Below are 24,576 nucleotides of genomic sequence, written 5' to 3'. Positions count from 1 at the left end.
TAGGTGCTGTGTTACCTATTTTACAGATGAGCAAATAGGCTCAGGATTCAAAACCCTGATGGGTCTGACTCCAATGAGCATTTCACTACATCTCTTCTCTAAGGCAACTCTGGCGGAAGAAAACATTTTGTATTGTTCTTTATTTACCGTGATGCACCAGATGTCTTGGATAGTTTGTGTTGCAATTAGTTGCATAGTTTGTGCATAGTTTTCATTTGTGGCCCGCTCCTCGGGCAGGGCTCAGGCCCCCCTCCCAGACCTCCAGTCCCCTCCGGTACGCCCTTAGTACCGACGAGGGTCTACCTTCTATGAGACCCTGCCGCATCACCCTTTCCCCCAGTCCCAAGCTCCCAGCAAGGCCACCTCACTCAAGGTGTCCCCACCACCTGGCTGAGCCTTGCACTCTCAACAGTTCTGGGAACGCTGCAAGCTCTTCCTGATGCCAGCCAAGCACCAGCCAGACCACGCCTTTCTGCGGCACGTGCCCCTGCGCCGAATCCACCTCTTCACCCTGGTGCAAATACTCTGCCTGGCGGTGCTCTGGATCCTCAAGTCCACGATGGCCGCCATCATCTTCCCGGTCATGGTAAGGTGGGCGTGGGCTCCCCATCCTGCTCAGCGGATTGGCCCTGGGCAGGTGTCCGCGGGAAGGTCCACCGTCGCAGATGGTCTGACTCTCTCAGGGTCACAGAGGCAAGCACGGACAAGATTCGCATCGTGAGTGCAGGCCAGACGGAGCAGCGTGGGGGGGGGGGGTGCCAAAGTGGGGGGAGAATGGTCCCCTGCGGGGGGCGGACCCACAGGTCTCCACCCAACTCAGTTTCAGGCACTCAGCAAAACGCAAAAGCCCACCAACCTACCGGCTCTGGGATAGAATGGAGAAGCTGGGCAAAGTCAACAAGGACATAAAGTCCCCACTGTCAAAATTCAAACCAAGTGCAGAGGAACACCTGTACTAAATAAATATAACTCTTTTAACTATTCAAAATAACAATTTGAAAAGATAAGTGGGTGGGGAGGAGAACTAGAGCCAAAGAGTAAGAATTTCATAGTCTAATGTCACGAACGTGAGGTTTGGTGAAGTTGTGGAAAGTGCAGGAGATTCTTTAACTATTCTTGAAATTTTATATAATCTTGAAATTATTCCAGAATTAAACGTGAAAAGAACAGCGAATAACATGTTGCATCTGGCCCCTAGATAATCCCACCCAGGGGAAATGGCCCCAGGCCCCTGCTGGGGGTAGGGGCTGGGGGTGGGGGGGAGGCGGTTACTGCTGGAGCCTGTGGGTTAGTACTTAGGGAAAGCCCTGGGTGGGCCCCAAAGCCTGGCAGGGCCAGACTAGAGGCCAAAGTGAGGATGCAGAGGTGGGATTTGTAATGTGCTTGCCTGGGATTCTCAACCCTGGGTGACCACTAGAATCACTTGGGAGCTTTTTAAAATTGTGTGCCCAGACCTCATCCCAGCTCAATTAAATCAGTGTCTTTTGGGGAAACCCAGGCATTGGTATTTGTAATATACCAGGTGAGCATAAATATGCAGTCAAGGAAAGGGAAATGGATCCTCCCCAATGGAGCCCTCATGGGGTTCAGTGTTAACAAGGAGAAATGAAATTATAGTCACAATTAGCATGTATGGAGTGCTGTTTCATTTAGTCCACACTAGACCTGAAGTACTATTACTAATCCTACTTTACAGGTGAGAAAGCTGAGGCTCAGAGAGCATGCGTAAGTTACCTAGCTCACACAACAAGGAGGAGCAGAGCCAAGATTCCCCTACCTTCCCTTCATTGATTTTTTTTTTTAAATTTACACGCAGTAAAATTCACTCTGTGGTTCTGAGTTTTGACAAATGCACAGAGTAGTGGTTCCGCAACCACAGCCATGATAGAAAATAGTTCCATCACCCCTAAAATGCCCTCATGCCATTTCTATGCAGACAGTGCCTCTTCCCACCCCTGTCCCTAGCAATCACTATTTTGTTTTCAGAGCCAGGATTTTCAAAACCCAGGTCTGTCCATTTCCCTAGATCTACTTGCTCTCTAGAAAGGGTCAGTGAGGAGCCAGAGTTAAATTCAACTGAATGGTTTTCTCCCTGATCTCATTTGATGGCCAGTTCTTGGTAGTGAAGGGGCAATATTTATAACTAGTTACTCTGAGCCCATTGAGTCTATTGAAAGGCCAGTATTTAATCTTCCCCAAAGTGCACATGTGTTTTCTCTTTAATTCATTTATCCCAAACAGAACCAAACTTTCTAGACTTTACTGTAAAAACTCTGGATATCCCAGTACACTTTATTCAGTATGCTTTATACTTTGTTAGCAGAGAGATTGGCAGCTCTCAGAAATAGGGACAGTGGGTCTCAAAATGTGATCTTTGATCCAGAAATATCCATATCTCCTGGGAACTTGTTAGAGATTCAGATCCTCAGGCCCCACCCCAGACCTGCTGAATGACAACCTCTGGGGGTGGCACCCAGAAGTGTGTGTATTCACAAGTCCTCCAGGTGTTTCGATGGAAGCTCAAGTTTGAGGACCACTGATTTAAAGAATAACTGTAGTTCTCTAGTCCTTGGTCCTCAGCTGCAACAGGCTCCATCCCCTGGGTCACTGATAGGCTTTGTTAGTCAACTGAGGAAAGACCAGATGAGAGGAACCAAGCTGGGCAGAAAGTGAATGATGTTTTGTGGGAGATCTGAGATGGCTCCAAAGGCACCAGAAAAAGTCCCTGAGTATAGCTGACTGAGAGAGAAAAAACAATGTCTGACTTTGGGGCCTTGAGCCCATGTTTTTCTCTGAACTCTCACCACAGATCCTGGGCCTCATCATCGTTCGAAGGCTTCTGGACCTCATCTTCTCCCAGCATGATTTGGCCTGGATTGACAATATCCTCCCAGAGAAAGAGAAGAAGGAGACGGATAAGAAGAAGAAGAGAAGGAAAGGGGTCCCTGAGGACAGTGATGAGGAGGTGGGGAGGACGTGAGGCCAGGGTCAAGGGAAAAGATCAAGAAACCCTCCCTCCATTTCTGGCAGGGTCAAGGAGGAGGTAGCTTCTCAAGTGGTCAGCTGTGATCACCTGGGCCTAGTCCAGGATGAGCTGAGGCTTCTCCTCATACTGGTGTGGGGTGCTGAGAGCTTGTTTGCTTATGTGAATATTCTCAGGGAGGGCCACAGTGAATGAACCACCCCCCCCCCAATCCAGGGAAAGGCTGGTTGCCACGCTCACTCTTTCCCATTTCTGTGAGTTCCTGGGGCCATTATCAACAGCAGTGCAGGTCCTTGATGGAACGGGGCAGAAGACTCAGCTCCATCATGGAGATTATGAGGACTGATCTCCAAAGAATAGAGCAGACCTCAGGGGAGAAGTCTGATGGGTACCCACATCAGTAGACTAGACTCCTGGACAGTTGTAAGGACTGGGGGACAAAGTTTGCTTGGCCTGCCCTTGGGGTATTAGGGAAGAAGGTGGGGGGAGATGCTATGTCCTCCCTGAAAGGAGAGTGGCTACATTCCTCAGATGCTGGGGACCACCTGGTTGCCCCATCTACCCTTCTTCTCTCATGCTTCCTTCCCATCCCACCCCCAAAACACCCAGGGAGTCAACAGACAGGAAGCCAGTCCAGAGCTTACAGTAAATCACAAAATGTTAAGCAGGAAGATTATCTAGTTCAAGTGCTTATTACAGATGATGAAATGGTCCCCCAAAAGGGAAGTAGTTTACCCAAGATGGACATATGGCTAAATGTCTAAAAGGGAATTAAGAAAACTGTTCCTGACTTTGAATTTGATCATTTCCAATATGCTAAGCTACCCATGCCATCTCCTAACACCATGCCTGTCCTTGCATTCTCCCGGTTTGACCTGAACCCACATCTCTGCATCTATCTTGAACTGTTCTAGTGATTTTGCCTTTTGCAGATCAGAGCTGTTCACAGACAGATCCTTGATTAGTGGCAATCAAACCATCTTCTGATGGCAGTGATAGTCCCAAACTCCCCTTGTCCTTAATTACTTTCCTCTTCAAGAGGCCCATCATTCATTCACATGTTTTTCATTGGTGATTTAGTTGGTTTGCAAAGATAGGCTTGAGAACAAAGAAACGGAGAATCTAAGTGCCTTTTAAAGACAAATACTTATTCTTTCATTGATTCATTCAATAAATATTTGAGTGGCTACCACGTGCCAGGAACTTCTGCAGGGTTGGGGAAAAGCATGAAAAATTCAATGGAAAAATGGGATTCTATTTACATAAATTCATTTTACACGTGTCTTTACAGCAACACCAGCCATTGTGTGAGATTCACTCCCAAGAGATTGGTTACTCTAACAGTTGAAACTGTTCTGATCAATAACATTCCTGGAAGAGTTCTGTCTTGTCTAGGACAGCAGGCTAACTATGATTGCTCCTCACCGGGCCCCAGGGTATTTGTAGCACCTCCTAAGTGTTTAGATGTAAAGAGGATGGTGGTTGGCACACATTGTGGTGCATGTATTTTCCATCTTGGCAAGAAAGCCAAAGCTGTTGTATTGCTGGTGTTTATCAGCTTTTCCCACTGTTTCTCTCCAGCCCCAGTTCCCTCCTCCCTCAGTTATAAAGATTCCCATGGAAAGTGTCCAGTCAGATCCCCAAAATGGTATCCACTGCATTGCCAGTAAGTAAAACACATGGTGTCTCTCCCTTCCTACTTACTACTAATCCTCCAGCTCTTCCTCCAAGGAACTTTCATCTTTAATTCAGGGGGATCTAATAGTCTTAGAAGCTAGAGGACTCCTGTGGTAGGCAGAGTTCAATGAGAACTGGGTCACAAGGATTGAGACTTCAACCAAATAGAAACCCAGAATCAAACCCTGCAGACGCCAGTAATCAATCTTCACTTCCATTTAGGCAAAGTCCTTCATTCCTTCCTTTCCCCTGGTGCTTCCTGATGTCTATGGCACTACCTGGCCCTCTCTTGAATCGTTTCAGACCACATTTACCCAATCCTGAATCCCTGAGCCTCCCGTGTTTTCCAGTGGTTATTGAAAATGATTGGGAGTTCAAATCCCAGCTGAGTTGTCTCCTTTAGAGAAATAGTATAGCATTGGGATCACAAATTTTTGTCAGAAGGGGAGGTTTTAGTGGTTGGGCTGTGCTTCCATATGAATCACAAGTACCTTCCTCCTGCTGAAATGGAGGCTGTCTGGGAGAGATGGGGCTTTGCCTACGAAGATCCTGGGGGATCTGTGGCTGCCTTTACCCCCTCCCAGCATCAGCGCCCTCCCAGTGGACACTTCTGTCAAGACAACATAGCCTTGTCTGAGAGTAGTCAGAAAGATTCCACTTGAGTCCTGACCCCAGTGCTCCTAATATAGGACTTGCCACTTTTCTAAAGGACCCAGATTAGAATCCTGCCAGGGCCCTTGAAGGGCTTCCCATCACTCTCTGTCAGAGGTATCTTTCCTTTTTTGTTTCTAATTCTCCTTCCTCCTTGCCATTTGTATATTTCCATCACCCTTTCTCACTCTTCCCTGGCCTCACCCATGCCTCACACCCACCTAACCTGGCTAAGAAGCGTCTGGTGAAGTCACCCATCCCTGTGAGGCCCCTGAATTTCTCTTGTGTAGTGTTGGCCATAGGGGTTAGAGAATAGGAAGAAGGGTGAGGGAGGCACTGGAGAAAGGCCTTCTCCAGTATAGTCCTCAAACCTGCTCCACAACTAACATTTTAATTTTCCTGCCAGGAAAAAGATCTTCCAGTTGGAGTTACTCATTCTGATTCTTCCTTCAGTGACTCAGACCTTGACCGAAGGTAATGGCCATGAGGTAGACTCCTTGGGTTTTAGATAAGAGACTAAGCAACGGCCTGGAAGGCTGAGGGCCTAGGATTTCTCAGGCTAGCCAGTGTCTCAGTAAAGGCCTTTGCTGGTCCACCAGAAGTGGACAGACATAGTTATTGGGGTCAAGTAACAAGTATGACATAACATGATTACAATACAAAAGGTACTCAACTTTAGAAAAGGAAATTTTTACAGAATACTACATAGAATAAAACTGAAAATACTGGGGGAAAAGAATATAGAGAAAAACTACACATTACTTAAGTATAGATTATTGAATGCCAGGATAAAAGCAGGTCTAAGAATCAAAACACCAGGTACTCTGATACCAGTGGAATAAAGTAACAGCATGGTTAATTAGCAAAGGGCAGAAAGGCTATCAAAGAAAGCTATCTAAATATCAAAGATCAAGTGGAGGGGTGCCTGCCTGGCCCAGTCAGTGGAGCAAATGACTCTTGATCTTGGGGTTGTGAGTTCAAGCCCCACGTTGGGCGTAGAGCTTACTTAAGAAAAAAGATTAAATGGAGGTAATAGTCAAGAAAGGATTCCAGGCCATTTCCAGGAGCCCCTCTGCCAAATGTGATACCTTGGTGTTCTGAATGAGAAACCATGAAAAAATGGGGCAACCTGATGACTGAAAACACAGAAGTCTCGAAAATGGAAAAGAGAAATCCAGGGGCAAGAAAGTCGGCCTGTTATTACTGGGAAGATGGTAGGGCGCTCCTACATGGTGCTCTAAACTGGACAGGAATCACTGTACTACGTCACCCATGAGCAAAAGCACAGGCTATCCCAAGTCCAGAGGCAGATGAATCTCCACACTCAGATGGCACTCATTCAAGAGATTTTAGAAAACTGAGAAGTCAAAGCTGTTCCCACACTGCTAGGATGAGAAGACAGACCTCACTGTAACAGCCTCCCTAAGCAGCAGACCCAAGGCCCAGGGGTATCACATGTCCCAGTTATATCTCTGCCTGGCTTCTCATTCCACCCCTCAGGTTAGGATTCTACACCATTACAAATGCCACAGATTTTTAACATACGAAGGTGTTAAGAGAAAAGCAGTCTATCTGGATCTATTTTCATTTTTAAGTAGCCTACACCAAATTGAATCTCTGTCCCAATTTCAGTCCATGGAGAGAAAATTTGGACCAGGATAGGGGATTTTCAAAAATCTGTTAAATTGTACAAAACCTGGGACAAGATCAGAAATGGAGAAAATTTGATAATTGGTGATGGCACCTCCCAACTATCCTGGTGTTTTACCGTATCTATGGAAGTAGGTGGAAGCAGAGACCACTAAACAGGATTCCGTTTCAGTGGCAGAAAAGGCTCAGCAACACGATCTAGTTTAACAAAGATTAAGCATCTGTGATCCACCAGCATGATGCTTAATCCCTGGGGATATACAAAGGCCTATGAACAAAGACATACAGCACCATGTGCCAAGAACAGTGGAGCGCATGGAAGAGAAAGGTCAGTGTCTAAGGGAGGGATTTGCCTTATCTATAGAGTCTGGGAATGATAAATAGGAGTCTGCCAGTTACACAGAGTAAAGAAGAAAAGAGGCAGAAGAAGGGCATTTCAGGCAATGGGAACATGCCTGAAATACTATTTGAAAATATACACACGGCAAAGACTGCTGGGATAAGCAGGCCATCAAACTAGAAGTAATCAGGAGTGCAAACAATAAAAGGCCCTGTCTGCCACTAAGGAGCTTGGAGCTTGGATTCTAACTTTTGGACAGTAGGAATCACAGAAAGACCTGTGATCCAGAAAGTTCACCTTAGCAGTAATGTGAAGACCAGGCTGAAATTCATGGCGAGACTAGCTAAGCAACCACAGCTGAAGGCCAAGTGCAGAGGATGCCACTCATTCCCAGGATGTGTTAAGAGTTCATAAGCAAAGACAACTATTTGCACTAGAACCTGCCCTGGGGCATAGCAGTTGAAAACACCCAGTACTAGATAAGTCACTCTTCCCTCCCTCTTTTTCTCATTCAGCATCACTTTGCACTTCAGAATTTCCTGTCCAGCTTCACCTGCTTTCAACTACTCACAGAGCCCAGTGTTCATGGTGCCACAGGTGAAGATAGAAATGGAGTCAGACTGTGACTTCACAGATGTGGACAGATACGGAAAAGAAACTGACGGCGAGACCACCCTCTAGGACGCAGCTTCCCCCAGATGTGGTTTAATCTTCATTGTGAGGTCGGGGCCGAATCCCTGAACTTCCCTGTACCCGGTTTCCTTATTTGCCAAACCGAGGGTCACTCCACTGGATAAAAAACTGATCTGTGGGTGAAAAGTACTACTTATGTGCAAAGCTATCTCCTTTTTGTAGTTATGAAAACAACAAAGGAAACATACTTTATTTTAAAATGCAGTCCAGGATAGAAATTATAACATGTCTTGAAATGAAAAAAATGCTTGCCTCCCCAAATTATAGCTAGGATAAAGGGGCAGTAGTAAATTTTTATTAAAACAAATATCAATTAGATTTTTTTTTAAGTTTAGATGTTAAAGTATCTAGATGGTCTTGAAAGAACTATTAAAATGCTCACACTTCAGTACACCAACGTTGGAAAATTTGTTTTGCAACTTGGCATTGGGAAGAAATATTTCACAGGTCCTATCTTTCCCTATCTCATTCAGTTTTCAAAGGGTCATTTGTCAAGTCTGAACCATCTGCATGCATAGCGGCCTTGTTCCAGCACAGAAGTGTGACTGGAGCTTTCCAAGATTGAAAAGCCAGTTGTGAAAGTCTGTTAATGAAAGAACCAACACATTACAGTGGGTAAATGTTTCTAAAATAAAATTGTTCTTGTTAAAGTGAAACTTCAAACCACATGTTACATCAACAAAATGACCCTTTAAATTAATAGCACTGGTTTTTCACATCCAGAATAAGATTTCATTACACCTTCAGGTAGGCTCTTCCTACAAGTTTTCAATGGCCTGATTCCCAAAGTCAAACTCCCATCCACATGACTGCTGCATGTTAGGCAGAGCTAATGTAAAATATTAAATTATAACTTTGCAGTATTAGATTACTACTTTAAAGGAATGATTAGAAGCCAAGTTGGATAGATTAATGACACATTAGTAAAGAAGCATGAAACTTACTATCAGTCTGTCTTCAATCCCCATTTGACAAACATCAACATTGTTTATTTAACACCTACTATGTGCCTGATAGCCACAATGCATCTGACATTTACTGTCTCCAAAACAACTATGGATTTGAATTTCAAGTAAATCTCTTTGGTTAGTTGCCACATTTACTCAAGATTACAAATGCAGGTGCTTTTTTCTTTATTCTTTTCTATTTTTTAAAGACAAATGACACTAGATCATTAACATTTGGGTACTAGGACAGCTAATTGCCTCTGCGATCTTCAGAGCCTTGTACAGTGCCTGGTCCATGGAAAAACTCTCGGTGTTTATTAAATCTCAGAGCTCCTTTCCAAGGGATACTGCCAAGAGGTAAAGCTCTAAACCTCTCCCACTTGATCACAGCAGAATGACTAAGCTGCTCACTAATCCAGAACCATCCCCTGAATTTAAGTGTAAATTCTGTATCTTCATCTGCACCAATCCCGGAAGAGCTAACAATCTACCCTTAACATTTATTTTAAAACTTGGCTGATTTCCAATGGCACTGTGTCCAAATTAAACTGTAGGAATGTTATGGATTCCAGAGTAAATGTGCTTGATTAATCAAACAAGTTGGAAAAGTATGATGTTAGTTTTTTGTTGTTGTAAATTGATCACTGTAATTTCCACCTTCTATGTCATTTATATTTTGTACACACATGAACATTGTAATTTTGATAGCTTTTAACAGGTTGACATATTGTTACTTCTCCTTGCAGTAGGTCAGAACTATTTTCCCATTTGTAACTATAATGCAATAAAACTTAATCCTGTCTGCTCATCTTGCAAACTATCATCTTCTTACATCTCCAGAAAACTATCAAAAGAATAAAGGCAGGAGCGCTTGGGTGGCTCAGTCGGTTGAGTGTCCGACTTCAGCAGCTCAGGTCATGATCTTGCAGTTTGTGACTTCAAGCCCTGCATCAGGCTCTGCTGTCAGCACAGAGCCCACTTCAGATCCTTTGTCCCCCCAACTCTCTCTCTCAGAAATGAATAAACATTTAAAAAAGAAGAAGGCAGTTGGCAGAAGAACAAGGAGGGAATAAGTCAACTCAAGTAAGTAAGTAAGTAACTTAAGTAAGTTGACTTACTCCCTCCTTGTTCTTTCTCTTTCTGTCTCAAGCTGCCTGGAACAGGAGCTGCATCATCTGCCTGCTTGGAAGTCAAAATACCCAGTCCTGGTAGAGAAGAGAAGATACATAGGCACCTGTCCCAGACTCAAAATGCGCACAGCAAACACCTTCCAATCTGTCAAATCAAACACACACATTGAAAAAAATGTATACAGAGGAAGGGGGCAGAGTGAAGGGGGGCAATGGCGAGCACATCAAGAAGGGCTGTGTAAATCCAACAATGTGTACATTGAACTGCATGGTTTAGACAGCACCTAGAATAGGCCTAACCACTGACATGAATCTTACAGATTAAGCTCCTGGCTTGGCACAATCTGTTGGGATGTAAGACTAAAAGGACTAGACTTGTTTCTCCACCGTGCTTTGTATCAATTTAAGGCACAGGATTAGGTGTCACCGAATACAAGAATATCTATGTCAGTTACATCCAATGAAAAAGATTAACTGTGATTAGGACACAACTAAAACTGTAGCAGGAAGATACGGTATTTTGGAAACTCATTCCACACCAGTCAGAAGTGTTTTATTAAAAAAAAAAAAAAAATGGGGAAACACACACACACACACACACACAGAAAACCCTTTTAATCAGAAAGTCTGATTAAATTCAATATTAAGTTCTCAAAAACCCATCGGGGAAAGCCAACAGGTTACATCAAAGCAGGCAGCTGCTGACAAGTCTTTGGTGGAAAAGTAAGTTGCATACTTCTATAAGCTGCCCTAATGATTATCAAGCCCGAGTTTTGTTTTTCAAAAATAGTTTCAAGATATGCCAAGGAAACATACAGACACCCTCAACAGTACAAAGATGTAACAATGAAGTTTAAGGATATAGGAAAAGCCAAATATGACAATACACACAAATCTATAAAATAAGCCTTTCAATCCTAGAAAAAAATGGGAAACCTCATGAATGTAATGCACATAAAACGAGGACTAACAACACATGGAACCACCCTAAACATTTTCCCAACACTCAGCCATGAAATGACAGCTTAGGACACCATTAACATGTAGTTTTTACATACATTATGTATGTAAATTAGAGTAATTTTTTTCTACTCAATTACCATTTCTTCCTTTTTACCTTTTCCCTAATTTTCTCTAGCAACACTTTTCCTTTGGTTTAACCAGTTGAACTCAAAAGGTTTGGAACCTAAAGTGAGTATCAACTCTTATTGGAATAGCACTTGGGAAATGCAATCCTAGAAAAGGCAAATTTTAACTGAAGTGGCTTGACAAAGTTAAGCATCCGTTCTCACTGTGACAATGTCCTCCATGTTAATCACTAGGTTGATGGCTTCTCTTGGCTGGATCACACGACCCAGCATGATACTGGCGTGCTCCGTGGTGAGGTACTGCAGAGTTCTGTGCGCAAACTCCCAACCATTTAAGCTTTCAATAAATACAAAGCATCATTTTAAACCATTTCGGTAAAATAAATAAAAAATATTGCATTTCTATTGGCCTGTTTTGCCTCTTGAACTGGCTTGGACTGTTGTTTGTGACAGAAGACACAACAGTTAATTAGTAGCAACTCCACGCTCCTTAGGCTTCAATACTTCTCGCTCTTCAAGCCTCAGCACCTTTTTTGCAGCAATAATGGTATTCTTCATTAGCATCGCCACTGTCATGGGACCAACACCCCCAGGGACTGGAGTGATGTAACCGGCTTTCTTTCTGACGCCTATATAGAAACAGGATAGGCAGACTGCCTTAATTATAGCAAAGGAAATGTATGCATTTTAACATACCATGGAAGAAGCATTTAAAGAAAAAGCAAGAATATATGTAAGCACCTTCATAAACCTCAAACTCATTAAAAAAAAAAAATCACATCTACATGACTCAGGGGTAAAGCTTTTTGAACATACTAATAAAATAACATTCACATAATAAGGAGTTGTTCAATGAATATTTATACATTTAAATAACCTATAATTTACTAGTCATACTTTTCCTCCATATTAAATCAATTTCAAAAGAAATACCTGGATGGGTTAACTATATGTGAAGTATAATAATTATTTTTATGTTATTAGTATTAATATATTAACAATACCTACCTACAACAGTTTCTTAATTTTATTCTATTTTATTTTTTTACTATTTATTTACTAGATTTCTTTATATACTGTTTACCCAAAGCACCAAAAACAAAGTAATTTTCTGGAAAGTGAGAAGATTTTTTTTTTAACGCAATCTTAAAGCAAAAATACTTAAGCACTTAGCCTTGTGTCTGATTGCTTATTAGAAATGGAAAGCTAGAAACAGACTTATCAACATAAAATTGAGATAAACATGATACCTTAAAAACTGAAAGGAGAAATCTACTAGTATACTTCAAAAGTCAGGAACGTGACTTTTTCCTGGACCATTTTCAACAGGTTCAGGTTTGCGATCTCCCCTTTCAATGTGAAAATGATAAATCTGTAACACCTTCTAGGAGACTGAATGGTGTCAGAAAGTCACTTCATTAAATTTTCAGACTTGTTAAGTCATGAAGTCGTTTCAACTATGAAGTAACCCTAAAGAAAGAATGAACACCTTCCTGAAAAGCTTATAGCTGGTCCCCATAATCTTATGATATAAACATCCTAAAATGATTCTAGAGTGACTACCATTTCTTAAAAGATTTCTCTTTAATTCATGTGGGATACATTTTAAATTACCAGAGTAACCTAAGTGGTTTTTTTTGTTGCTTTTTTTTTTTAAAGTACTCTCTACCCCTATCATGGGACTCAAACTCAACGACCCCAAGATCAAGACTCGCATGCTCTACTAACTGAGCCAGCCAGGCGCCCCCAGAGTAATGTAAGTTTAAAAGTTAAAGAAAAAGTAAATGATCTGTCCTAAATGTCCATTAAAGGTAGTATTTACTGACTTTATATTTTAAGAAAATTATACTATATACCTTCAAAATCCACATCTCCAACCAACTTGGGTTTAGCAGTGATGGGATCTTGAATTCTATTTATTCCCACATCGATGACTGCTGCTCCCTCCTTGATCATATCTGCTGTGATCAGATTTGGAATGCCTGCAGAGACAGGAATGGCAGGAATGGTCACTAGTACTGAAAGAAAGATTCCACCTGTCACAGTCTTATCTGATTTCAATTTTAAGGGACATGGAAGAACTAAAAAGCTTATTTTGTGAAAACCTGTGAAAATTGTTAACCAAGGAACGAATGAAACTTCACACAGTAAACAGAAATATTTGAGCCCATTTGAAGTAACATTACCCACCAAGTTTATAGTGAAAAGCCAAAAACCAACACCGCACATACAGTTCCCACCTCATCTTTGTGGGCAGCTCACAGGGTCATCCCTAAAGGAATGGGAATGGGGTAGCAGAGAGGCAGGCAAATTCTAAGATTCTAAGGGCTGTCCTTCCATCCCCTCCCCGGTGTTCATACCTGCAGCAGAGACCACAATGTCTGCGAGAACTGTATGTTTCTTCAGTTGCTCTTTGGGAGTGTATCGATGAGATATTGTAACAGTGGCATCGCCTAGGAGTTAAAATATAGGTGTCCTGATTTCTGAATCAAAGCTGAGATTGGATTAGGTCTTAATTAACCAACCCATTTTAGAAATTCACCATCTCTGAAAAAAATAATTGACTTAATTCATGTACCATATTTTCTGGCCAGCTCAGTAATCATTTACTTTTCAGAAATTAATACCCAATTTCTTATAACTTTCATCCCTTCATCCTATCTCTATCCTTTTGAATCATATATAATTAAATTTATTCCTTATCCCATTTAGCAGCCTTTCAAGAATTTTACTTTTCCTAAGCACAATGTCACTAGAATTACTCAAGGTTTAAAAAAATAAGTGTGTGTGGGGCGCCTGGGTGGCGCAGTCGGTTAAGCGTCCGACTTCAGCCAGGTCACGATCTCGCGGTCCGTAAGTTCGAGCCCCGCGTCAGGCTCTGGGCTGATGGCTCGGAGCCTGGAGCCTGTTTCCGATTCTGTGTCTCCCTCTCTCTCTGCCCCTCCCCCGTTCATGCTCTGTCTCTCTCTGTCCCAAAAATAAATAAAAACAAAATAAATAAATAAGTGTGCTGAAACATATTTGGAAGTACATAGTTTTGCCATTATTTCTGATGTAATCATGTAAGATCATGATAATCACGTGTGATAACTGATTTATGAGGCTTTTCAGACAAACTCACAGAACTTGATGTAATGACACACTACAGCCTTTTCAAGTCAATCCTTTGCAATGGTCTCAGATTTCTTTTCTATCAAATGACATAGAATGGGATACTAACTTTGAACTGTTTCTTAGCCCCAACTATCCAAGCCATAAAGGAAAATGTGTAATTGCCGTCAACCATGCTTACACTCAAAACTCAAATTTAATTCTGAGGCATATCCATTTCTGTAGTAGGCCCCTAATAAATGCATTTAAAAGTCTCAGGTGACACGAGTTCAGCTTGTCCTACCAAGATCATTCCCCAAATATGCCAAATATCTGCTAACAAAATCACAATAAATACACATGCAAAGTTTAACAAACATAGGACAGCCTCTGAAGGTTTGCACAAAAGGGAGGAGGGAACACTCCTCAGAACCCCACTGCCTTACCTCCAGGGCGCTCGTGAGCCCCATCTGTGTGTAGTAGCATTGCAATGGGCATTCCAACGTTTTTTGACCTCCCAGCCACAACCACATTCTTCCCCAGGGTTGGAATGCCTATGAAGAAATATATATATTTGCATTAAAAAGAGTGCTAGACTATCTTAGAATGAGCACCAAAGAAAAAGGCAGACAGATAGCCTTGGACATAAACCAGTGATAACGAAGGGAGTTACTAAGCTTGTTGCCTCATCAGTCAATGGGGCCTATCACCTGCTACATAGAGTGAAGGCTAAAAAGAGAGAGAAAGCACCCTGTAAGCTACAAAATGTTATAGGAGTGTGCACTATCAACACAATCAAATCTTAAGTTTCCTTTATGGGGGCTTCTGGATTAAAGAGCAACAAAGTTAAAATAGGCAAACAGTCAAAATAGGCAACTGCAGAGAGAGGTAGGCTCTGGGGTCAGGACTAGAGGATGTGTGGCCGTAGTATCGGAGCATCCATTCTGCTTACTGCAGGACTTTTTATCATCTGTAAGTACTATTTTTATAATAGTTAACACAGACATACAACTATAGGATAGACCTACCAGTTCGCTTAATTATTTCCCAGACACCCCATGGGGTAGCCGGTAACATGGAATACTGGTCCAAACACATTCGCCCTACATTAATTACATGAAAGCCATCAACATCCTTGTCTGGAGAAACGGCATTGCAGATCTTTCTCTCGTCCATGTGCTCTGAAAAAGAAGTCAGAGCAGTGGCCTTAAGTCACTGTTGTATAGTTACCATGGTCTGACTCCAACTTACCTGGTTTATCATGCAAACCAGTTCCCCTTCCACGACTTGCCTCTGTGATTTACTTGTTTGTCTGCACAGAAGGAACACACACCAGGCAAAGACAAATGCTAATATCAAAGCCAATATCCTCTTGTACAACTGCTTCCCTCCAATGCCATTTTGTATCAAGATCTCAATACCAGGGGTGCCTGCGTGGCTCAGTTGGTTAAGCGTCTGACTCTTGATCTTGGCTCAGGTAGTGATCTCATGGTTCGTAAGTCCAAGTCCCACATCAGGCTCCACACTGACAGCATGGAGCCTGCTTGGGATTCTCTCTCTCCCTCTCTCTCTGTCCTTCCCCCACCTGCTTTCTCTGTCTCTTTCTCAAAATAAATTTTTTAAAAAAGACCTAAAAATAAATAAATAAATAGGGGTGCTGGGGTGGCTCAGTCGGTTAAGCATCCAACTTAAGCTCAGGGCAAGGTCTCAGTTTGTGGGTTCAAGCCCTGCATCAGGCTCTGTGCTGACAGCTCAGAGCCTGGAGCCTGTTTCAGATTCTGTGTCTCCCTCTCTCTCTGCCTCTTCCCTGCTCACACTCTGTCTCTCTCTCAAAAATAAATAAGCATTAAAAAAATTTTTTTTAATCAAATAAATAAATAATCTCAATACCAAATTAAGGAGCAATTAGTATTCTGAGTATTTATTCTAATAAAATATTCACTCTTTTGAATTTAACTCCCTTTAAGTCAAGTCCACATGAGGGGCCAGGTATATAAAGTAACTAAGAATCCTCTACTCCTCAGAAATCATTCTAAGTGGTGGAGCCCAAAACTCACCTGGAAGAGGCAGCTGAACAAGGAGGCCATCTACATTATCATCATTATTTAGTTTATTGATTAAATTCAACAGTTCTTCCTCTGAAATTGAAGCTGGTTTCACAATTGTCTCACTGTTGATTCCTATAAGATTATTTCAAGGTTAAAAAAAACATTGAGGCATTTAATGAGCAATGTTATGTTGCCTGCCATGGTATTCTAACCTAGAATGTTTTCATCACACTCAACCCCGGTAGCTAAAAAGCCTGAATCAGTTCCCAAGGCACCTAAAAAGGTACCTTCACAAATATACACACTACAGAATGTTGGCTTGACAATTCTATACATTATTCTACACTATCCTCATTAACTTCAATTTACAGACAGGGAGACTGAGACTCAGCAAAATTGAAACACAAGCCAGTTAGCAGTGAAGGCAATCCTTCCAGTTCCAAAGTCCATGTTCTTTCCACTGCACTGTGCTACTTCCCAGTGTCTTAAAAAGCCACAGCTTGCTATTTTCTAGAGGCTCTAAAGGTTTTTCAAAGAAAAGGGGAGCAAATGTCCACTGACTGATGAATAAAGATGTGGTATAGGGACGCCTGGGTGGTTCAGTCAGTTAAGCATCCGACTTCGGCTCAGGTCATGATCTCATGGCTCGTGAGTTCGAGCCCCACACCAGGCTCTGTGCTGACAGCTCAGCACCTAGATCCTGCTTCAGATTCTGTATCCGTCCCTCTCTACCCCCTCCCCTACTTGCACACTGTCTCTCTCTCTCTCTCTCTCTAATATAAATATACATTAAAAAAATGTAAAGATGTGGTACATGTATCATGGAATATTACTTGGCCATCAAAAAGAATGAAATCTTGCCATTTGCAATGACATGGATGGAGCTAGAATGTATTATGCTAAGCGAAATAAATCAGAGAAAAACAAATCCCATATGATTTCACTCATATGTGGAATTTAAGAAACAAAAAAGATGAACATATGGGAAGGGGAACAAGGAGAGAGGGAAACAAACCACAAGAGACTCTTAACAAGAACAATCTGAGGGTTGATGGAGGGAGGCGGGTGGGGGATAGGCTAGACGGGTGATGGGTATTAAGGAGGGCACTTGTGACGAGCACTGGGTAAGTATATAAGTGATGAATACTGAATTCTTCTCCTAAAACCAGTATCACACTGTGTGTTAACTAAATTTAAATTTAAAAAAAGAAATAAGTAAAACCAACAAAGAAAAGGGCAGGAAGCCTCAATCCTCAGTGGTAATGAACGGAGTGTACTAAAAGCTCATGGTCCACCCACACGTCGTTTCACAGCCTTTCAGAAGGGAAGGGCACCAGGGGCTCACACCACTGACCCACAGAGGAGCAGGGAGAGGCAGAACTGAGACCAGGAAGTCTGTGGTATAACAAGACCTAGAACACAAACCTCCCATCACCCATACCCTCGGCTTCTACATTCAAAACTCTAACCACCTCTAACCTGCATGATTTAATTGGCTTTGGACTCAATTGCTGGAGAAGCTGAAAGCTATTTCCTAGAAGTCAGAGTCACTTCCTTCAAGCCTAGGACGGTGTTCTAGGCCACATCACTGAGGTCTCCTCAACCAAATCAACTCAAACATCTCAGCCAGACTTGCATTATTGCTCAAGGAAAGCAAATGTAAATTGTGTTTAGTGTCACTTGTCAATGTCACAGAATTTAGCTTACATTCCAGAAGGCACCAAGAATACCAACCATATTCCTTCCATCCTAGTCTATAAACCTCCCCAGCAGATAGGCTGGATTTCTTTATGACAACATTTTGGATACAGTTCAATCACATTAGCCTCCTCTGACTGTGTCTTCTAATCAGACAAAATAATGAATGACAATGAAGTTTGCCCCAGGTAAGCCACAGTTTAGCAGCAGTCAGAGTTTGAGAGTGACACATACCCACTTCTGCAGCTGCCCTGGTTTTGTTGAGGACGTAGGAGTGACTCGCAGGATTTTCACCAACCAGAACCACGCTCAGGTGTGGCCGCTTGTTGCCCGATGCCACCCATTCTTCCACCTCCTGCCGCACTTCCTGCTTGATCTGCTGTGCAAGTTTCCTTCCAGAAATGACAACAGCTTCATTTCTGTGGAAGGCAACAACAGTCACAAAACCAGAGAGCTTAAATTTTTGTGAGAAGTAAAGATCAAACTATAAAATAAATAAATAAATAAATAAATAAATAAATAAATAAATAAATAAATAAAAATTATTAAATACCCCAAACTTAAAAAGTAGATTAAAACACATGGTGCCTAATCTGAGGGACAATGGAAATCTGAAGGCCCAGTTCAAAGTGGTAAATCTGCGTCCAGCTACATGTTCAGGAAGATAAAGTTGACGGAAATAGTTATCACTATCACGCTGAAGCTCAGAGAGTGAAGTGACAGTGAGGACTTGGCAAGCTGGCTCTCAAATCCAGATCTGTCTGAATCCAGAGTCCAGGCTCTTCCTGCTACACCATTCTGCCTCCTGATCATTGACAAATTGATGGACCAAAAAAAAGTTTTTCATTGCTTTATTTGACCCATCATCACTATGAGGTCAGGGTTTCCTACGCACTTATATACCATTTGTAGTTTGTGTTTTGCCCATGTTATTCGCATCCAGTCATATGTTTCAAACCATTTCCCAGTTAAGTCAATTGGCTTTTAATTTCTATGATGCTTTCAAATATATAAATTATGTTATGCAATTAAACCAATAAACAACATTCTGGACAGGTCAAACCTCAAAATAACAACTGCTGCCCCCAGCCCCTCCTGGAGAAAACTTTCCCAGTAAGAATAGGGGCTGGGAGGAGACTAGTAGAGGTTCCATCTCATGGGTGGCAGTGTGCTCTACCCCGGAACCCCATGGCCCTTCCACAGCTGACCGACTAGCAGTGAGTATCTGACATCAAGGACGACAATTTCTAGGCAGGCCAGTGGTCCAGTTGGTACAAAAGCTCAGTAAAGTGGGAGCAGTGGTAGTTAACCTAGACTGGTAAGAGCTTCTCCCCAAACCACATTCACACACTAGAACCACAGGGGACCTGTTGGTGGGAGGCCCCGAAGAAAGACATAGAAAAAAGCAAAGAGAGAAAACAGCAGTTACACTCATGGTAGACAGAGCAAGAGATGCAGAAACTGCTACTGGGGGTGAGGCAATGAGAAAACTCAGGGTCCAAAAGAACCTCCAGTTCCCCAAATCATGTTCAGATCTCTGAAAGGCCATCTCTTTCCGATAAGAACTGTTTATGCAGCTCTTCCTGGGTTCCAATGTGGAAGATTCCTGGTTTTCTTAGCATCTGCTCCCTAAGCATAAAGGTCTCAGTGTAAACAAGTCGTCCCCTTTAGATTTGTCCTCAGTATCATGAAGAATGCTCCAACCTCAAGGCTGAGATACACAACTATTTGAAATACTGAAACAATTTCCCCTTACAGCACATATTTAATTGTCAGGGATAATAACATCAAGGTACTAGTTATTTTGTAGGTCAGATATGATTCATTCCTTTTTTTCTTTTTAAAGATTTTATTTTTAAGTAATGTCTACACCCAGTGTGGGGCTCAAACTTACAACCTCAAGATCAAGAGTTACTTGCTCTATACGTGCCCCAGAAATGATTAATTCTTAAGACCACTGTTAACTATGGGTGTCTGGCTGGCATGTGACTCTTGTTCTCAGGGTGGTGAGTTACAATACATACATACATACATACATACATACATACATACATACATACATAAATGCCACTGTTAACTACAATGGAATTTTAAAGCTCCAACAGTCTTTAAGCCATCCATGCTTCCTTTCCATTTGTATTAAGATTAAATACCTGCTTTAAACCAGATGAAAATGTCTTAGATGTACAGCAGTAATTTTACGTTTAAACCTTATATTAATTTGTACTTGTATCTTGGGAGGTATTAAAAAGATATAATTTTAGAGTAAACGAAGTACTTTTACCCACATTTTATGTAATGATACTAGCATAGCACAAAGTATATAATAGTACTTCATTATGCCCATGGTATATTAAGGAATTGAAAACATGTTCACATTTGCAAATCTATTTCAGAATTACATCTGAAGGGGACTTAATTCAAAGGGCTTTGAACACAAACCCTCTGGCAACATTCCTGGGGAATAGCCCCAGTCCAGAAATGCATTTCCCAACCCTGGAGAAATTGGTTAGAGTTACACACACACACACACACACACACACACACACACACACACAGATCCTTAATATATAATAGATATATCTATCTACTTATACACTCATAAGGATATGTGTGTAAACGTATATACACATGTATAAATATTCAGAAAGTCTTAAACTACCCTTCCTTAAAAGGTTCCTTTTGAAAGCAATGAACTTAGAGAAAATGATAGCAGCGCATTGGGGCTAAGAATGATATACTCAAATTAAGGACACAGGGTTCTGAGAGAACCCAGTGTTCCAAGTCCCAAAGGCAGGTTCTGGATGTTATGCCAATTAGCTTTCTAAAAACTGTCAAAGAGTAACAAGAACCAAAAACAAAGCCACAACACAATGAGTATCTTCTGTAACAGAACCTGTTTTAGCCTTCCTCTGCATATACAGCTCTGCAGAATGTGAAACACAGTCCTGCCAGTGAGTCATTACCTAATTTTCCATCATCTCTTTTGCCAAAGGGCAGATAAAATAACTGCTACCCCAAAAGAAACAGAGGCCCAACTTAGCCCCACAGGGAATCCGAAATGTATTAACTATATTAACTAACACTTATTTAAGAATTAAACGCTTTCACAGATGTGTTTAGAAAATCTTCCATTAAAATTATGAATGAATAAAAATAAAATAAAATAATGAATGAACAGACTAGAAAAAAGTCACAAGGACTGTTCAAATAAAATTCAAAACTAAAAGCCAACTCAGTAGTATTTTTACTTTCCTAATTCAATAGCTTTACAGCACTGTAATTTTCCATAAAAAAATTTTCAGGTGCACTTTATGATTCCTGATCAGGTTATTCTAGAAAGACTTCAGTTATCTACTAATTAATGGAACCAGTAATGAGTAAAGAAATCTACAAAGGGGGATGGAACTAACATCTATTAAATACTAGATATTTTGCTAAGAATTTTGCATACATTACTCTCAGTTACCTTGGGGTTATTATACTAACACTGGTATATAGAAGGGGAAACTGAGGACAGTAGAAACAAGATTCAAACACACTCAAACCTCTGCCTCCAAAGTCCATTTTTCCCTATGCCCCACTGTGTCCTAAACTATAGTACTATCTCTGCAACCATGAGTTTATGCTCCTGAAACTCTCTGCCAACCTCCTCTTCGCCAAAAAAGGAATACACACAGACTCATAAAACATATCATTGTTTTACATTTACTAGCCAGCAGTGATCAAAGCAATACCAGGAAACCATAAACACCAAACACAGTATTGCCTTCAGAGATGTGGAGCCTACTTGTTCATTCAGAAAGGCAAGTCAAAGGAGGGCATTTGTTACTGGAGAGTGAACAAACTGGTCCAGTTTTCTAGGTGATGAATTGAGGATCCTTACAAATCTCTTCAGTCATGAAAGCCACAGGCACACATGGCCAGAACTCAGGAAGGGGACAAGAGGGAGGTGAACAGACAGTAATGAGAGATGGGACTGGAAAGGCAGGTCAGGGTAAGACCAAGAGAAGTTTTGAGTGTCCTCGGTCTTCTTTCAAAAACGTATTAATCCGCATTCTGTGTTACAACAGCACCTTGGCAATGCCTCTAATAACATTTTTACACTGACTGGAAATTACACATGTGTTCTGCCCCCTGAATTCCATTAAGGAAAGAAGACTTGATCACCCCTGAATTCACACAGCTTAGCGCAATGCCTGCATGAAAGAAAGAGCTGCTGGTACAAGGCTTAGATCGCCGGCAATGCAAAGGCTCTAAAGGTGGGCGTGAGAGTGCACAGGTTTAGGGTGACAAATCACAGGCCCCCTGAAGACCCTTCAACCTAGGTTTAAGAATGGGAGTTTGAGGTCCCGAAAGATCAGGAAAAAACCTATTACCTCCCTAAGAAAATGCAAACAGCTCTTTCTCTCCTTTTCTTGGGTATTTAACCCTTCAGTTTACTCAGCCTGGCAGACCAACTCCGGGTGGACTGCATCAAAGCCCTGGTGAACACAGCACATGTATTCTCCTGGGAGGGGAAAGAGGCAGCCAGAAGAGCAGCCCGAGCCACATCCACCTCCCGAAGGAGGAGGGAAGTGCGGGTACCCGGCGAGCAAGCCGGCTCCGGGATTTCATCAGACTGCACCAACCCCCTCCGCCGCTAGGGTCCGGACTCTCACTGAAGGCTGCTCATTCAGAGCCCTACCCGGCGCTCGCCAAAGCGTACCCTCTGCTTTCCGCAAGCGGCTCGGCATCACAGCCAAGGGCGGCCGGCAGGTTCTGGCCAGTGACCTCGGTACAGTCCTGCGTTAATCGGGGCGCCCCAGAGCCCGCCTGCCCCTTAGCTCCGCACCGTGGGCCCCGTCCTGCGGACGGACTGACCCCAAGAGAGGGCGACGCCCCGGGGCTGCGGGAGACCTGCTTCCTCTGAAAGGCCGGTTCCGGGTATCAGCCCATCCCACGGAACGATGGCCCAGATCGCAGCCGGGGGCCGCGCGCGACTGCCACGTCGTCCCGCCACCGCCCGGGACGGAGATGCTCAGCAGAACGTCCCCCAGCGCCCCTCCGGAGCCCGGCCGGCCCCCCGCCCTCGGTTCCCTCAGCTTTCGGCGCTGACCTGGCTCCCGATCCTCTTACCGAGCTACCGAGAGGTGGAAGGGGCGATGACGGAGGCGGCAGTTCTGCGCGGGCCGGAGCAGCCGGATGGCCAACGTGGACACGAGGGAAGGAGCAGCCATCACCCGCGCCGGTGTCCGCGCCAGGAGAGAAGCGCGCGCGCGGGCAGCGCAATTATACCGCGGCCGCGTGGCAGGCCCCGCCTCCCGCCCGCACCCGTTGGTCCCTTCCCAGTAAAGTCCTGCTTACGATTGGAGCAAGAAGAGCTAGGAGCAAGGCCCTGAAAGGCTCGGAAGCTTCGATAGCCTGCAGAGATTGGCTGAGGAAGGCAAACCCCTGCCAAACACAGCTAGTGTCACGGAAGCCGGGCTAACGCGAACAAGAGTTTGTTCATTCATTGCTTGAACAATTATCTGAGCGCCTACTGTGTGCCAGGCACCGTAAAGAGTGGATAGGAAGATAGACAGAATACCAACTAATAAATGCAGAGGAATGATAGAAAGAAACTATTTGACAAAATCATAGTAAAAACAGATCACCGATAGATGTCAAAACAACTGGATGAAACTGGATTAGGAAAGAGGTATGTACTTACTGGGTTGCCAGATCTTGCAAGTAAAAATACAAGACACTCAATTAAATTTGAATTTTAGATAAATAATTTGGGAAGAGGGATATACTTATACTAAGATAGTATTCGATGGCCATCTGCAATTAAAATTAAATTGGGCTTCCTGTATTTTATCTGGCCACCCTTTTTGCATAATCTTAAAGTATCTCTCCCACAAAATACTTATTAATAGCAAAGGGGGAAAATAGTAAATTTACAATATGGAAACCTGACAGTCATGACCTTAATTAAGTGATCAAAGTTAAGACCATCAGTAGTGGGACAAACACACATGGTGCACTGAGGAGAATGCATCACCTCGTAATCTTAAGTCTGAAAATTGAGTGAAATGGTTTTTCTAAGCCATTAAGTCCCCTGAAAACTGTTACAGATTTTTTCATTTACACACCAAGAGGAGAGAACACAGACCTGGAATATTAAAACAAACAGTCCAGGAAAAAGCCACATTCCTAAAATTTTGGAATTTACTAGAGGACATTAATCACAAGGAAATCCCAAATCGAGAGACATTCATGAGAAAAGCAGCCTGTACTCTTTGAAAAATATCAAAGTCATGAAAAACAAAGAATGAGGACCTGTTCTAGATTAGAGAAGTCTAGACATGACAATTAAACATAATGTGTGATTAAGAACAACAAAAAAAATGGTTTTCTTTCTCTTTGTTTCATTTTTCTTTTTTCTTTCTCCTTGCTATAAAGGATATTACAGGGAAACTGGCAAAATATTAATAAACTTTGTAGATCAGCTAATAGCATGGTATCAGTGTAATTTCCTGATTTAACTAATCATATAGTGGTTGCATAAGAGAATGTACTTGCCTTTAGAAATAAAGGGGCATTATGCCTTCAACTTT

The 24,576-nt window shown here is 42.5% G+C and overlaps 2 protein-coding genes across 6 annotated transcripts in view; one reads left to right on the top strand and one right to left on the bottom strand.

Moving 5' to 3' along the window:
• Positions 1–9,758, top strand: part of SLC4A5 (solute carrier family 4 member 5) — a 110,237-nt gene extending 100,479 nt beyond the window's left edge. For 4 of the 5 annotated variants that reach the window (XM_019442266.2, XM_053890841.1, XM_019442274.2 and 1 more), the window contains 4 exons: positions 413–586; positions 2,810–2,965; positions 5,718–5,785; positions 7,817–9,758. In XM_019442266.2, coding sequence (XP_019297811.1) covers positions 413–586; positions 2,810–2,965; positions 5,718–5,785; positions 7,817–7,982 — 564 coding nt within the window. In that variant the 3' untranslated portion in view covers positions 7,983–9,758. Of the gene's footprint in view, positions 1–412; positions 587–2,809; positions 2,966–4,564; positions 4,650–5,717; positions 5,786–7,816 lie in introns of all 5 variants that reach the window. The other variant, XM_019442281.2, reaches the window with a different exon arrangement.
• Positions 9,759–10,669: 911 nt separating this feature from the next.
• MTHFD2 (methylenetetrahydrofolate dehydrogenase (NADP+ dependent) 2, methenyltetrahydrofolate cyclohydrolase) lies at positions 10,670–23,254 on the bottom strand. The gene is made up of 8 exons (XM_019442183.2): positions 23,114–23,254; positions 18,230–18,414; positions 16,307–16,429; positions 15,278–15,430; positions 14,696–14,803; positions 13,520–13,612; positions 13,016–13,141; positions 10,670–11,788 (listed from the first exon to the last, which is right to left on the bottom strand). Exons 1-8 carry the CDS (start codon positions 23,212–23,214, stop codon positions 11,625–11,627), a joined length of 1,053 nt encoding a protein of 350 aa, XP_019297728.1. The 5' UTR covers positions 23,215–23,254; the 3' UTR covers positions 10,670–11,624.
• Between the last annotated feature and the right edge of the window lie 1,322 nt (positions 23,255–24,576).

Source organism: Panthera pardus, unplaced genomic scaffold, assembly GCF_024362965.1.
Source record: "Panthera pardus isolate Hobbes unplaced genomic scaffold, ASM2436296v1 HiC_scaffold_25, whole genome shotgun sequence".
Lineage (NCBI taxonomy): Eukaryota > Metazoa > Chordata > Mammalia > Carnivora > Felidae > Panthera > Panthera pardus.
Note: the sequence above shows the minus strand (reverse complement) of the source record. Positions and strands in the feature narration are given on the sequence as shown.